The sequence below is a fragment of the Solenopsis invicta genome, chromosome 1, assembly GCF_016802725.1.
Source record: "Solenopsis invicta isolate M01_SB chromosome 1, UNIL_Sinv_3.0, whole genome shotgun sequence".
Classification (NCBI taxonomy): Eukaryota; Metazoa; Arthropoda; class Insecta; order Hymenoptera; family Formicidae; genus Solenopsis; species Solenopsis invicta.
The window spans coordinates 2,571,330-2,588,136 of record NC_052664.1 but is presented as its reverse complement, the minus strand read 5'-3'; the positions used below and the strand labels follow the sequence as shown (position 1 = coordinate 2,588,136).

At 28.5% G+C, this 16,807-nt stretch overlaps 1 protein-coding gene across 8 annotated transcripts in view; it reads right to left on the bottom strand.

The window, feature by feature from the left end:
* The window catches only part of LOC105199282 (probable phosphorylase b kinase regulatory subunit beta), a 59,637-nt gene that overhangs the window by 375 nt on the left and 42,455 nt on the right, over window positions 1-16,807 (bottom strand). For 3 of the 8 annotated variants that reach the window (XM_039450752.1, XM_039450828.1, XM_039450770.1), the window contains 10 exons: window positions 14,214-14,447; window positions 13,715-13,902; window positions 13,536-13,651; window positions 11,994-12,136; window positions 7,324-7,456; window positions 6,735-6,877; window positions 6,433-6,635; window positions 6,220-6,357; window positions 4,380-4,620; window positions 25-132 (listed from right to left, as the gene is read on the bottom strand). In XM_039450752.1, the coding sequence (XP_039306686.1) occupies window positions 25-132; window positions 4,380-4,620; window positions 6,220-6,357; window positions 6,433-6,635; window positions 6,735-6,877; window positions 7,324-7,456; window positions 11,994-12,136; window positions 13,536-13,651; window positions 13,715-13,902; window positions 14,214-14,447 (1,647 nt within the window). Of the gene's footprint in view, window positions 1-24; window positions 133-4,379; window positions 4,621-6,219; window positions 6,358-6,432; window positions 6,636-6,734; window positions 6,878-7,323; window positions 7,457-11,993; window positions 12,137-13,535; window positions 13,652-13,714; window positions 13,903-14,213; window positions 14,448-16,807 lie in introns of those variants that run through there. The other 5 variants (XM_039450803.1, XM_039450868.1, XR_005575060.1 and 2 more) reach the window with 4 other exon arrangements.

Below are 16,807 nucleotides of genomic sequence, written 5' to 3'. Positions count from 1 at the left end.
ACAATATGTATATACATGTATTACCTTACAGTACATGATAAAACTGTCTTCCACGAGCTGATTGAGATTTAGCTGCTTCTGAAAACTTAATTCTGGATTTCGAAGCAAAATAGTCGACATGATACTCAAGAGCTGTAACCATACAATTAAAATGCGCTATTATTTCGCTTTATATGAAATGTAAACACTTAAACAACTATATGTTCATATTGCTCTGCCTTATTTTTTTTCTTATACTGTATTTGTACTGTATACTTGTCTTATACTGTATACTGTTTTTTTTTCTTATACTTCTGTACGCGATAACAGCCACTCACGAAGTTAGCGCAGCGAGAAAACCAATCGGCATCGCGGAAAAGTGACAACAATAACTTCGATATAATCTTTACATGCCTTTTTTAGAAAAAAGAAAGAGAATTTCTCTGTATTTCATCATTTAAGGTAATATATACGCGGTACAGTATTTCATCATTTAAGGTAATATTATATGGTATATAATGCCGCACCTATTGAAAACTTAATTTAAATATTGTTTACTATATTTAAGAAAACTAAATTATACCAACTTAATGCTGTCTACTATTATAAAAAAATTTTAAATAGGAAATATTTCTTTTCTTATATTTAAAAAGGAAAATTTAGAAAACTCTTGTATTTTTATTGTATAAAAAAAAATGATGGGATTTACGATTCATGTGTAAAATATATGGCGCATCGATAATTTACAAATAATATTTACAAATATGACGTAAAATAACATGATCTATAAAATATGTTTACAAAAGTTATTAGAGAATAAGAACAATAAGTATATATATAAAGTAATAATGCAATATTGAAGAGATTAACATGCGCAGACACCAATAGAGTGCAGATATATGCACATTGTGTTCTCAATAAGGATAAATGCTACTTCCCTTATGTCGAGAACACAATGTGCACATATCATAAATATTTATATATTTACTAAACTGTTGACTCCCTTATTTACCGAGCCTAAAAGATGGCAACAAAATCTATGTATTACATAGCTTGACGTAAGTGGTAAAAAACAAAATAAAAATATTTGTGTGTGTATTTCTGTTTTGTTTTTCTAATACTTATAAATTCTTTATATCAATCATATGGATGGATATTTTATATGTATGCATACCGCTTACTTCGTACGCATGCGCCATGAGTTTTATACATACTTTTTGTGGCCATGTATTTCAGGCAAGTCAACAGTCTAGTAAATATATAAATGTCTATGGCACATATCTGCACTTAATTCACGCAACGTCTGTACTACGGCATAAAAAAAATACAAGAGGTATGCACAAGAAAACAAGAGATATAACACATGAATAAATTTCCTCTATTATCTATTATTTATTATTTCCTATTTTGTATTTCTAAGAAATAAATAACTTATTTCAAATCAATGTACATATAAATGTTAAATGCATATTTACATTATCTTGAAAAAGAATAGCTTTATTTATACCTATGCAAAATTAGTATTCTATTATATACAGAGTGTCTCAGAATTCGCAGAAATGTTTTTATAAGCGAATTTTTTGGAATATTCTGAGTCGAAAATCCTAATACAAAAATGTCGAGGCTATAATGCTTTTCAAATTTACAGTAGGCATTTACAGTAGGCGAATCAGGTAGTCTAAAGATCGTGCGCTCAGTGGCGGTACAATGACAATGGGTGCTCTTGTACTTTTGTAAACTTGTTATTACGTTGAAGTAATTACGATAATATTGAAATGCTTTATTAATTAAATCATATTCAAATATAAATTAGTATATGCATTTACATTTCATGATCATATAAAAATATTAAAAGATGTTAAAAATAATTATAATAAATTGTTAAAATTTACGAGATGTCAATGATTTACAAGACAATCAACTTCAGAGAAGAGATACATGTATGTCATACAAGTCGACAATACTTAATGAAAAATGTGTTGATAGGAACGCCAAGTTCTTTGACACATGCATTTCCATATCATTATATCATACTACGATATTTATATTCTCTAATATAGGCACATTGTGCGAATATTATTTTGTATAATGGTATCATGAATTGATGAAAATTTTGAATAATTGCGATAAGATGATACATTATAACGCAGCATTTTTGTCCAAATAAAGTTTTTAAATAATATTTGTCAAAAATCAAATAAAGGGATATACAAATTAATTATTAATTTATTTATTATCTGGAAATACAAAATAATTCGTAAAGAGAATTAATTGGATAGCTATAATAGATTTTTAATCATAGTTTCAAGTTTTTGTCATAAGACTATTAACTTTCTTGTAACAAATGTTATATAAAGAAAAATGTAATCCAATTAACGGTTTGTAATGCATTATACTCGATTTGATCTAATTTTGAATTAATTTCTAAATTATCAAAGCGTAATTGATTTTATGACGATGCGAATAATGATTTATTCACTTTATTTCAATATTTTTCATTAAGCAATTTTTTATTAAGTGTGGCGTTATTCTGACAATAATTTTCGGTTTCTACGAAGAAAAATACACAAGAAAATGTAGAAATGGAACGATCACCGAATGGTGACGAAATCCTTGAAAATTCGTATACTCCTTTATTTGATTTTTGAGGAATGTTATTTAAAAACTTTATTTCGACAAAACTGCTGCGTTATAATGTATCTTACCGCAATTGTTCAAAATTTTCGTCAATTTGTGATATCATTATACAAAATAATATTCAATATGTTGGGGATTATATTGGGATTATATTGGGTTTATATTGGGGAATATAAATATCGTAGTATAATATGATATAAAACATTTCATATAAATGAAAATGTAATTATGTGTCAAAGAATTTCGCGTTCCTATCAACACATTTTTCATTAAATATTGCCGACTTGTATGACATACATACATGTATCTCTTCTCTGAAGTTGGCTGTCTTGTAAATCATTGACATCTCGTGAATTTTGTCAATTTATGATAATTATTTTTAAAATCCTTTAATATTTTTATATGATCATTACATGTATAATGCATATATTAATTTATATTTAAATATGATTTAATTAATAAAGCATTTCAATATTATCGTAATTACTTCAATATAATAACAAGTTTACAAAAGTGCAAGAACACCCACTGTCATTGTACGTCACTGAGCGCGCAATGTTTAGATTACCTGATTTACCTATTGTAAATGTTTTTCATTTGAAAAGTGTTATAGTCTCGATATTTTCATATTAGGATTTTTGACTCAAAATATTCCAAAGAATTCGCTTATAAAAACATTTCTGCGAATTCTGGGACACCCTGTATACACAGAATACTTATTTCAAACATTATTTTTTTATAGATACACTTTTTAAATATATATATATATATATATATACACGCACGTACGCACGCACGCACGCACGCACATATATATACATATATACAGGGTGTCCAAAAAGTTCTGGGACGGCGAAATACCTTGAAAACTAAGCATTTCAGGAAAAAGTGTTTCAGATAAAAGTTGTAGGGTTTCAAAGATCTATTTACTGATCTATTTATTGATTTTATTAGTTTGACCTTAGATGGCGTCGCCAAGGTCAGATCGAAATCACATTAACTGTTTTAAATGGAATAACCGACTTTTGATTCCTGAATTTAATAGCTGGTGTCAAGAGCTTTCCAAAACTCTACAAGAAAGTTTATTTTCGTTGAGTACTTTCCGAGTTGTGAAGCTTGAAAGCTACAGTGTACTGTAACTTTCAAGCGTCATAACTCGGAAAGTACTCAACGGAAAGTACTTAACGAAAATAAACTTTCTTGTAAGGTTTTAGAAAGCTCTCGAAATCGACTACAAGAAAATTTAATAAAAAATATAGAATGTTAGAGAAGTAGCGATACCCTTTAATTAGGGAACTATCGATATTCTAACATTATATCTCTTATTGCATTTTCTTGTTCGATTTCGAAAACTTTTTAAAACATTATAAATAAGTTTATTTTCGTTAAGTACTTTTCGAATTATGACGCTTGAGAGTTACAGTACACTGTAGCTTTCAAGGGTCACAACTCGGAAAGTGTTCAACGAAAATAAATTTTCTTATAGGGTTTTGGGAAGCTCTTAACACCAGCTATTACATTCTGGAATAAAAAATAGGGTGTTCCATTTAAAAAAGTTAATGTTATTTTGATCTGATCTTGACGATGCCATCCAAGGTCAAACTGATAAGATAAGTAGATAGATCTTTTGAAACCCTACAACTTTTATCTAAAACACTTTTTCCTAAAATGCTTAGTTTTCGAAATATTTCGCCGTCCCGGAACTTTTTAGACATTCTGTATATGAGGTCAGAAAATGAATAAAATAAAAATTGATTACTTACTTCGACTATGATTTGACGATATTCTGGGAGCTGTATATTATGCAACAAGGATTCTACGAGTAGAGCAAATGTGAGTTCAGAACGAGTCATGCTGGATAATGTAGCCTGCTGAGGAAGTTCTTGTCCGTTCACCATGATACCTCCAGGACAGCGCATCAATACTTCCCATACTTGATTGTAAAAGTGTGCCGGCACTCTGCACAAGCAACCTTCGATTTTTCGACGACCAAGCACCGTCAGACTATTGGCAATAGATATTATTAACCAAAAAAACATTAAATCTACTTAAATGTTACAATGAATAAGAACCTCGGGCAATGTAGCCGTACAGCACAGAATATTGAAAGAATATTGCTGAGACGTAGTAATATTGAATATTTAAGTGTAAATATTTTCTTAATGTTAAAACTGTATTGATTTTTCTTCATTGATTATTAATATTGCTGCGACATTACAATACAATGTTTAAGCAACATTAAACAAAAATTTTTTTTTAATTAAATAGAAATACATTTTATTAAAAAATTTGTAAGCATGCAATTAAAATTTAAAAAAGTATATATGTGTATAATTTCCCAGATAATAAGCTATTGTCATGTTAATGCTAATCATTTTAGTCATTTAAATTCATCATTAGTCTCATTTCAGATTATTGACATCATATTAATAACATATATTTAAGATGTAATAAGAGATACGTTCACTTTGACTCATACGTATCATTTATTTAGTATTTGACAAACAATAAGGATGCAATAATGAAGCGGCGAATTGAACACAACTATAATTTAAAAAATACAATTTTTAATTTGAATATATGCAAATTTAATTTGTTAATAAAATTAAATCTAATTACATATAAGTATAAGATTCTTAATTTTTCAAAGATTTAAGGCCATAATTATTTTTGCATGGTTAAAAAAATTGAATAAATCAAATGTGTAAAACATATTTCTAAATCTGAAAAAAAATCTAAATTTATAAAATAATTTAGATTCTGTGACTCTGTGAGTTAAACTTTTAAAACCGGAACGAATCCTAAAATTTCCTTTGTTACACCGCGAGTTTTAACAATATGTTAATATGCAATATTAATTAAATGATATTTAAAAACTTCAATAATGCAATAATATTCATTCTCTATCCAGGTTGCTTTTTCCTCTTTTAGAGACTTGAAACTATAATATATTATTATTATTATTTCTAGCTTTGACTGATTAGACATTTTGATTGTTTATATTGTGTTTCCATATATCAGATAAAGTTTTCTATTAAATATGATTTATTTATACGTGCCTCTTAGCATGAATTCTAGCTTACACATTACCGGTTATTGCAAAGAATATCATCACATGCCTTAATGGTCAAGGTAAGTAAGGTTGGGACGCCCGTCCCAACAAATTTTAGATTTCATACCTGGCTAAAGTGTTACTTTTCGCAACAAATTCTTTACAAGTTTTTAGAGGGAAAGAGTTCTCATTAGCATCACTGCTACATTAGATGCTTGTCAGCATCATTTATTATTAAATCGACTTTCAATTAAATAATGATATTACTATTTCTTGTTCAAGTAAAACTGTGTTTTAAGACCGAAAATTTATTCGGCGTGTAATGAACTTTAAAAGGTATATAAAATCACACAATAAACATCAACATTAAAATTTAGCTATAATCAATTAGACATTTCGATTCTTTATATTATTTTCACATATCGATCCAAGTTCTTTTTAAATATAATTATTATTTCTCTTAACTTTCTCTACAAATATATGCAGAAGTCTAATGTGTTTGTTCAAAACTTTAGTAAAAATGTCCGAGGTTCTTTTATTAATCAACATACTTTTCTTCACGAGCCCATTCTCTTACTGTCAATACTTTAATAAGAAACTGTCGGATTTCATAAGGACTGTAATTCTCAATCGGCTTGTCATCTTTTACGAACATTTGCAAGTAAAGCTTCATTGCCTCCAAGACCCATCTAAACATTTAAACAATAGTTAAACGCTTTCGTATAATAACGATTAAAAAGTATTATTAAAAAGCGATATTTTACCCAATGCGTATTTTTAATATGCCTTTGAACATTTCTGGATTAGTACCAATAAGTCTACCGCAATACAATAGGATCTCTTGTTGAAGCACAGCTTGCACCACGTTGTGCGGCTGTATTGTCGAATACATTACCGACTGTATTTCCGCTGGCGTCATAGGTTTGTCAAATACTGTTTCCTCTTGCCCAATTACTCCCACTGCAATCTATCATCAGTATTATAGCATTAACATTTACTTCAAAACATTTACTTTAAAAGTTAAAAAAAAAATAAAAAATTTAGAATTTTTGTACATATTTAATACCTGTTTTCCTTTGACTAATACACCTGTGATAAAAGGACTGATACTATCTACTGTATGATTCAACAGACTGCTGCAATAACGAACAGCTATCCAGAACCTTAAAGATCCAGCTTGTTGATATAATGATCTCAAATTATCGCGAACTGAAAATAACAAAAATACGATTATACACAGAGTTCGAAATTATGAATTAGAGATATAAAATCCTTAAATAAGAACATAAAAAAAGCAGGGTTAGGAACGTATTACTCATTGCATTTTTACAGTAACGATAATGAATTTTATTGTTATTTTATAAACGTACAATGCATGCATGTAGACTGTGTTACAATTAATCAAAATTACTGTAAATTTCGTTTTGAAAACTGATCAAATAGTGATATAATCAACTAAATGCCACTCTAAAAAAAGTCACCAAAATTTTGTGAAAAATTCACAAAAAAAGTAATGTATCATTACTGTCTAAATAACGATAAAAGTAACGCGTCATTTTTTAAAATTAGTAATGACAAGTCTTTACTTTTTACAAGAAGTAACGGTAACGTTTCCAACTCTGAAAAAAAGATTTAAAATGTTATATATAAAATACCTGTCACTCCATTGATTTCGTAATTAATTCCTTCTCGTTTTATCAGAATACTATATAATTGACATTTGGCATACAAGCCAATGCTATTGCGAAGTTCGTTTAATATGTTGCTAAGAGATTCATTTAACATATACTGAAAAATAAATTAATAGCACATGAACATTTTTATTGAATTAAAAATTTGAGATTCTCCAGCTTAAAAAAGTGAAGGAAAGTTGCGTAACTCCCTTTTTATTCATAATAAAAACAATGAAAAGGAGATAAGATGATAAATTAAGTGAATAAAATATAGAAATGCTACTTTTTTTAAACTAACAAATAATGAGCTGAAGCTTAACTCGACTTTATACAGAGGAAAGTTGTTAACAGCAACATAGATTTCCTAAAACGGCACCTCATTACTTCTTAGTAAACTAAACATAGCACTTTATTAATATTAGTAAAAACATAATATACTTAAATAATTAATTAAAAATAAAAACCTATAATTTGTATATGCGTAGCTTTTTTCTATATAAAATTGGTAAAACTCTACATTACGGGATATCGCTCCGATGATCTCATAGCACTGATCAACTTTTCCATATAAATTAATCGTTAGTCTTATACTGTTTATAAGATAAACTTATAAAATTTCAAAATATTAATTCTCATTTAAATTGACGTTTCTCGCAACTTTGATCTTGATATATGTTATCAAGATCACCCTGAGTAACCTTCAAAAGTTTTAATCGACCATTGTTTATTAAAAGGTCATTAACAAAAAAGTTTGAAAAATATAATAATCAGTATATTTACATATAGATCTTATTTCGCCTTATAAGCGAAGGAAAGTGGAATGAATCTCACTTCGTGTGGAAAGTCGACTTGTTAATCTTTCATATGTACCTTTCATACCTTGATAACAAATTGCAAGCATTTTGCCCACAGATTAGCAGCAAATACAATCAGATTCTGACAGTAAAACCAATTGTGTTTACAAAGTTCAGGACCTGTTGACATGTTACGTCAGTAGATTGGCAACAAAAACAGGATCTGCGCGTACAAGCTATCTGAATAGATTGACAGCAGGAAACAAGTACTGTTACGTGCTGTAACACGTAAAACTATTCTGTCTTAAGAGGTAAACTGTTTTTCCTCTTATCTAATTATTAGGCGCTAATAATTTAATAAAACCGAATCCAACAAACACAAAGTTACTGTTATATAAATGTTGGTTATAATTTCCTCATTCAACAATGTAACTGTTATATAACACACTCGTTACTTAACAGTTACATTGTTGAGAGTAGAAAATTACAACTGACATTTTAACTGTAACTTTGTGTTGCTGGGAAACCTTGACCAGGGAACCTCTCATCCCTATTGCTTAGATAACATTTCCTGCTGTCATGCCATTCCACTCTATCCCTATTCCTCCATAGATAAACACATTCCAAACTTTTGGAATGAAGGTCCAATCTATACATTGTAAGTTAGTCCTCGTTCAGAGATTAAAACAGCAACATCGTTTTCTGAAAGCTCTAGTATAAAATAAAAGGTTTTTCCACAGAATCCTGATACCATTTATTAATACCTTACGAATTAACTCGTAACAGCACGATCTGCTATTCGAGATCCTATTCGAATTCTGCCGCCAATCTATTAACATAACATAAACAAACTTCATCTTATTTTTCAGGACAGTTTACCGACGTCATTAGATATTTTAAACTCTGTGTGCAATTTATGTCCTCTTTGTCATCAGTAGGTAACGTGTTCTATTCAAAATTTGTTCTGCAAATTTTGATATTTAGGATATATGTATACAGTTGGATTTTAATTTGTCCATGAAAATGGATAACATAATAAACAATGTTTTGTATGCACTTAAAATTTTTGAATATTTGTTCATAAGAAATGACAATAAGTAAATACTTTTATTGCCTTTATAAGAATATCATAATATACAAGCTGTTAAAAAAAACCATTCGGCATTAATATGGTACATAGTACAAAAATTTTAATGAAACTTGGTCAAAGGCTCAACCGTATGAGATATAAACATTCTTGTATATTTGTATCATGAATGATTTATTAGCTTCTACGTGTCGCATATTTATCTTAGTATATCTGCCATTTCTTTATTAGAGTAATACGTTGACATTTTTAGAACAATATTTTAAAACCGTATAATTATCAAATAATAGGTAGATTCCCAATTACCGGTTGATGACAACTGACTGATTGACGATGAAATTTTCTGTAATAAAGTATGTATAGAAATTGAATGAGAACATACAAAACGTGGTTTATAAACATCGCGATACGTAGAAGCCAGTAAGTCAATCATGATGCAAATATGCAAAAATGTTTATATTTCAGAAACAATTGAGTTTTCGACTATTACGTCTAGCGCCAAAAATTTTTTTTTAATTTTCCGCGTCATCCGCATACATTTATTAATATAATTCTCAATACGGTTAAATTTTCTAAAATACGGCAGAAACAAATTATAACAAGAAATTTGACTTATAAAAATAATATAACATAAGCAACTATTTTATATCAGAATTTATAATATTATTTCTAAAAAAACTGTGGTTAAAAAATTTGAAAAAATTCAGGAACGCCTACAATATCAATCACATTTCTCAAAATTTGATTGAATTCTTATATTATGTGAAAAGACTGGAGAACCTCCTTAAAGATATTCTATAGTCGTCCTGTTTTACTGATTAAACACAATTTTGTAACAACTTTTCATATGTATTATTTTTTTTATACATCTAAAAATCTTTTTCCAGCATTAAAGTATACGCTTTAATTTATATCTATAGTACAGTTTTTATGTCAAGAACAAAAAAAATTTTATTCAGATCTTTTTTATCATTTCTTACACTAGTATACTCCATACGTTTAGAGCTGTCAAATTATTATAATATAATTTACTTGATTTATAAGCTTTGCAGCTTTATATTTAAAGTTCCTAGCGCCTGAGCCAAAAACTCCGCGTTAACGGTAGCGACATACCGTCGCGGACAAAATTAGAAATAATAGGCGTGAAACATGACAGATTGGCGATGAGATGTTGCTGTGCATGTTATTTTGTTATTATGTGTTTTATTGTAAAAATAGGACTCGTCTCATATTTACCAAATTCGTAAAAGTAGACCGCAGGTAAAGTTTCTTTGAATTTTATACATAAAAAACATATTTTTCACTGTTTTCAACAGCAGTCCGTGTTTTCCTGTTTGAATAGGCTTCACATCATGTACTTTTTATAACTATTTACCCTACTGTTAGGCGACAAAAGGATAGTTTTACCCATTTATACAAGTGTTTTAAAACCATCTGATTAGTCTGTTTTATCCAAATTGTCTTTATTTACAAATGACACGTCGGAAACTTTAGCTTAACCGTGTTTTTCTGCCTAAATAGCTTCATTTTACGTGCCTTTTACAACTATTTACTGACTGTTAGACGGAAAAAGAATAGTCTACCCATTTTTACAAGTGTTTTAAAGACATCTGATTAGTCTGTTTTATCCAAATTGTCTTTATTTACAAATGGCACGTCGGATAAAATTAGGTATCATTTCACGTTAATGACGTCACGACTTCAATATGGCCGCGGCGAATAAACAGGAGCCTTAAAAAATTCGAGTCTCCAAATAGATTACACTAGAATAACATAGAAGAAGCAACATCAAGTTCTTAGAAATAGACATAGAATTCTTAATTAGTTTTAGTTTATGTAGGTGCGCTTATTAGGCATATTGTATCGATTTAGATCCATCTCTCGGCTCTCCACTAGCATCTTAAGTTGCTATCATATTTTACTTTTGCTTGCAGCTCCTTAGTCGATTGCATAATAAAAATATAAAGATATGTTCATTCTAAGTACGGACAACCTACTGCGAGTAGATTTATTAATCTCAATTAATAATTTATTATAATAAATCTTGAAAGTTACTTTTAATAAAAATTGGAAAGGTTGAATCTTACAGAGTTTTTCAATTTTAATTACTTATTCAAAATATTTTTCCATTTCTGTGATTAAATTTTTCAGACAATATAAAATATAAATATAATTATCATAAAATTTTATATAAAATGATTTATTTTATATAAAACAAATATATTAATTTTCAATTAAATTAACTTATATTGTCAGAATTTATTATCAATTCATCTCCAGAATCCATTTTTCAGTTAAATAAAAAATCTGAATAATAACTTATCTAATTGGTATTTTGAACGCTTGTAAAGCTTTAACGCTTGAAACTGAAAAATTTGAATTTCTTTCTTATTGATACTAACGTCACGTAAACGTACAAAACACTAGCGTCAAGTACTTGACGCTAATGTTTTGTACGTTTACGTGACGCTAGTATCAATAAAAAAGAAATTCAAATTTTCCAGTTTTATTTATATAACACGTGTCATATAAATGAAAAAGTACCTTTAGAGATGTAATTTAATACGAAAAGCTTATATAAATAATTATTCGTATATGTGCATGCGATATTGATGTATTATTGTATATAGCAACATACTGAGGTTTCATAAATCATATGTATGTGTTATAAATTACATGTGTGTAAGTCACTGTTTAGTCAGTAAAATTGACGACTTTAACATTCACTTCTACGATAACATATTTATATAATTTTTAATATGATATCATACAGAATAATCCTTAACGCTTTCGGAATAAGCGATGGCCTTTGGTACATCCGTGAGACTCTGATATCCAATATAATCATGCTGCAATTGTGTAAACTGTGTCAAATCCAAATCCGTTTCCATAATATTTACAAAATCCAAGTGCTCTGCATGTAATTAAGATAAATTTTATTATAAATATATATAACAATGCACAAAAAGGTATAATTCAATCTTAAACAAAGTGACTTAATGTACAACAACTTTTGATTAATTCTTATATATTTTTTAATTAGAGTCGGTAAGAATGATGAATCAACTCTGAACCGTCAGGCCCTACAATTAAAGACAGCCATTGGAGTATTCATTAGTTCGTCAAATGTAGATAACTTCTATTCATATTTAAATTTGAAAGGGCAAAATTTAAAAAGTATAACCTAATTAAATTCGAATTTTCTTAGTTTTATTTTTCATATCAAGTCGTTTCTGAAATACGCGCGATTAGCGGCTCGATCATAAAGCCGTAAATAATAATGGGGGAGGGAGAGGCAATAAGCGTCATCTCAAAAATCGGCCCGATATGTGCAACTAATTCCAAGCACTGGTTTAAAGAATTTAAAAATGCTGACATTAATATCAATAACAAAAAATGCTTCGGGCAACTGTAAAAGAAAACGAATTGCAAACATTGTTTAATAAAGACCCAATCAAACTTGCATTACAACTAGAAGTGGATCATTCAGCTTTGTCGTTTAAATGCAACGGAAAAAATCCAGACATACGGAAAGTGATGCTGCATGAATTATTCGAAAGTACAATTGACAGTCGATTTAAGATTTGCTTTTTGTTGTTTGCTAAGCAACAAAAAGAAAAGTTTTTTGTGGCGTATTATAAATAATGATAAAATATTTTTGGATAAAAAATGGATATTTTTCGACAATTTGAGACAAAAATATTGGATAAAATACCCGGAAAATTAATCACATCGACGCCAATATCTATGGCCAATATCTAAGGTTTTGTTATGTACCTGGAGGATCAAGGTGTGATTTTCTATTTGTTACTGTACTAAGCCATTACGGGAGTAAACAACTAAGGCATAGAGAATTAAAAATTGCCCGTAAATAGCAACCGTCGCAAGGTTGTTGCATGACAATGCTAGGCCACATTTTGCTAAGACCAAAAAATTATTAGAATGGAAATTTCTCTCGCATCCAGTTTACGCATCAGACATTGCCTCTTATGAATTATCATTTATTCAAATCAATGCAGCATGGCTTGTCTAGTGAACGCTTCTCAAATGCCGCAGATATACAAAAATAGATTAATTAATGGATCGCTTCAAAAGACGATTCCTTTTTTTTGTATTCGCACATTGCCAGTAAGACGGAAAAGTCATAGAAAACAAAATTAATTTGATGAATTTATATTATACCAATTCTTTATTGTAATAAAAAGATTGCAAAAAATCGACAAGAACTTTTACACCGACCTAATAAAATCAAGCTAGTTTATTATTAACTATCTACTTTATACAAAGATTAATCTTATATGAAATTATATTACCAATGCATGAAGATGAGATCAGATTTTGCAACCGACCGATGCGAACTTTTGTTTTATCACAATAGCCTTTCTTCAACATCGCGAAGAGGTCCAGCATTTTTTTAAATTGTGGATCTCTAAACAAATTTTTACAAAGATAAACCAACTCCCGTGATATATTCATAAATGTGTAAACTTACCGCATGTGCTCTTCTCGAATCAAAAGACATACAGTGGGTCGACCAGAAAGACGCCAATACTTGCCAACGAATTGCAATTCCGTTTTGATGTCGTCGATTAATAGAGCCATGTCTCTGTATAAATAAAATTCGGATACCTCAAAAATCAGAGGATAACAGAGTACTGTCATACCACAGACTCTATACACCTGTACATATAAAAGAATTCGTCTGTCAGCGTTATAATTTACATATCATATGAAAAATATATCATTGCATATAAACAAATGTTTATTTTTATTTTATTAATAAAATATATAAAATTATACCAAAGAAAATCTCATCTGAATAGACAAACTATGTAGTCATGCTCTGTTGTCTGATCAACAGAGTTCACAGCTCCTGCTCAACAAAAGTAGGTAAAAAAGCATGACACATAGTTTGTCCATTCGGACAAGATCCAAGACATAATTAAGGTCGAATTTCACTTCGCAAGTTCATATATTCTTATCATACATACCTTACTTGTACCTAAAGATCCTATAGGCCGCGCGGGTCGTCCTTGGAGATTCAACTTCTTGTTCACTCCTAGCTTTTGATAAACCTTCACAAGCTGAGTAGATGACAGAATTTGAACAGGTTCGACTTCATGCGGTGTTTGCGTTTGAATGCCATATGTGGCCATCATAGCTTGTAATCGCATAGATTCTGCGATTAGAACGATTTGTACTACTAGGTCGGTATGAGTGCCCTGCTATTCAAAAGTACTCATAAATCAATACAGCAGAATAATATTTATGAAGTTACACTATTACTAATAAAAATAGCAATCTCTTTTTTTTAAATAATTTTAATCCTTTAAAGCATACGTTTTTCGTTGCCTACAAACGTGAAATTTGATATACAAGAGTATCTAGAGTCGCCAATTACAAATATTACAATTACGAGTCAGATTTTGAAAATTGTTAAAATTTTAAATAATAAATCGACATAATGTAAAGTACAAATAGTCCCAGATATTTGAAACTTATATACAAGCATTGTTGAATTTATTGATTACAAATATAAAGTCAGATTTTGAAAATTTTCAAATAGGATACACTTTATAAAAAACGTAAAAATGGGCTAAATATTTGAAATAAGCTTCTCAAGGTTTAAGAAATTTTTAGAATTATACTAATAAATATAAAATAACGAATATGAAGTAAAAATTAAAAAAATTAAATTAATGAATCTAATTTGGTGGACTTTAAATGTGTATTGAGAATATTAAACCAACAAATTTTTCAAATTCTCTTAAATAATCCTCGAGAAAAAATATAAAATTTTGCAATCTTTTTTTTTGAATTTAAACGCTTACAGCACAACATAGTTTGCAGAAACTTACTGCAACATTATAATATTGCATACTACAGTAACATTTCAAAAATGTCCTATTCTTCACGCGCCACAGTTATTAGATAAATGTAACGGAATTCTATTATATTTTTCGTAATTAAAAACTAGATAGATAGAATATAAAACAGCATAATTAAAAACAAGATAAAATATAAAAGACGCAGAATATTATGAGACTTTTCTGTCACACTCTAATAAAATAATTTTTTGAAGGAACGGATTCCCAAAATTAAGTTCGAAGATAAAAATAAAGGAGATGTAAATCAAAGAATTAAAAATGCCAAGAGCCAATATAAAGTAATTATGTGTATAAGCAACTTTATTATTTGATTTTTAAAGACTCAATTAATTACGTAATTTTAAATGAGATCTTAACAGTAAAATTTTTGGTTCTTGTATAATATTAAAAATGTCATAAAATTCAATGTATTTTTAAGTGACACATTAAATTTAATGTATATATAATTGAAAAACATGTGCATGAAAGTTAGTGCACTTTTGACAACATTAAATTTACATTAAATGTTTTTAATCCTAGCTTCCCACATATAATTTTTGGTTATCTTACTCCCCACCTGAGTTTATGGGATCCCATAACTTTGACAAGCTGTATTTCTGAACAGAAAGCATATTTTTTAGCTCATAATATATAAAATTGATACCTCAGAGCCTGATGAAGAGATATGAATAAACAAGATATAAATTAAAAATATTTTATTCTCAAGTAATTACAATTTCTTTTGTAAAATTGTGTTGCGTTGTGTTGTGAACAAGTCGTAAAAAAGGTGTATTTTAAATAAAAAAAATTGCAAATTTTTAAATTTTAACTCAAAACAAAAAAATCAGTGAGATTTTTTAATTGATTGACCCTTTGAACTAACAAAAAGAAATAGTTCGATATGAATCGTTCTAAAAAGTTCAATTATTTGAAATATCAAAAATCAATATTTTTAAAAAATTGTCAAATCATGATTTTACACTAATGAATAAAATTTCATTATTTAAACAATATAAAATAATAAAAAATTGTAATGAATAAATTTATTATTGTATACATATAATTAATGAGCACGGATCTCGAGACAGTTCCAGAAATTTCAGTGTTTATGCGTTATGGATAAAAAATATTACAATACATACACGTAATAATGCGCTCATTACAATAAAATAATTTTTTTAATCCTACAATTTCACATACAATACTTATTTTTTTACTATTTAAAGTTCAGTAAACGTATAAAAAATAAAGGAGTACCCAGAACCCCAAAAACTTACAAATTACCTACACAAAAGTTTTAGGGACCCTTCATAAACTTTCACATTTTCATATTGAAAATAATGAAAAAAATGTACCTACAGATTTCATAGATCATATCTATGAATAGTTTAATGGATAAAGTTTATTTTGAACTTCAATCTTAATCTTCAAATTGTTATAAAAAAGTTACAACAATGTAAAAAAATGCACAAGGTCCATCAGACCCATACGTGAGAAGTTAAGATTAATATACCTGCATGAAATTTGCTTCCGTTACATTACATTAAATTCTGTTGCTGATATTATTAATAATATGTAAAAAATTTACAATTTTTAGAAACACTTATTTTGATGTTCTTAAAACAGTCATTGTAAATTTTTATTACAAATATATTTTTTGTGTTCATAAAAAAATTTAATTTAATTAAAAATAGAAAAGCATTTTTAAATTCCTTGAT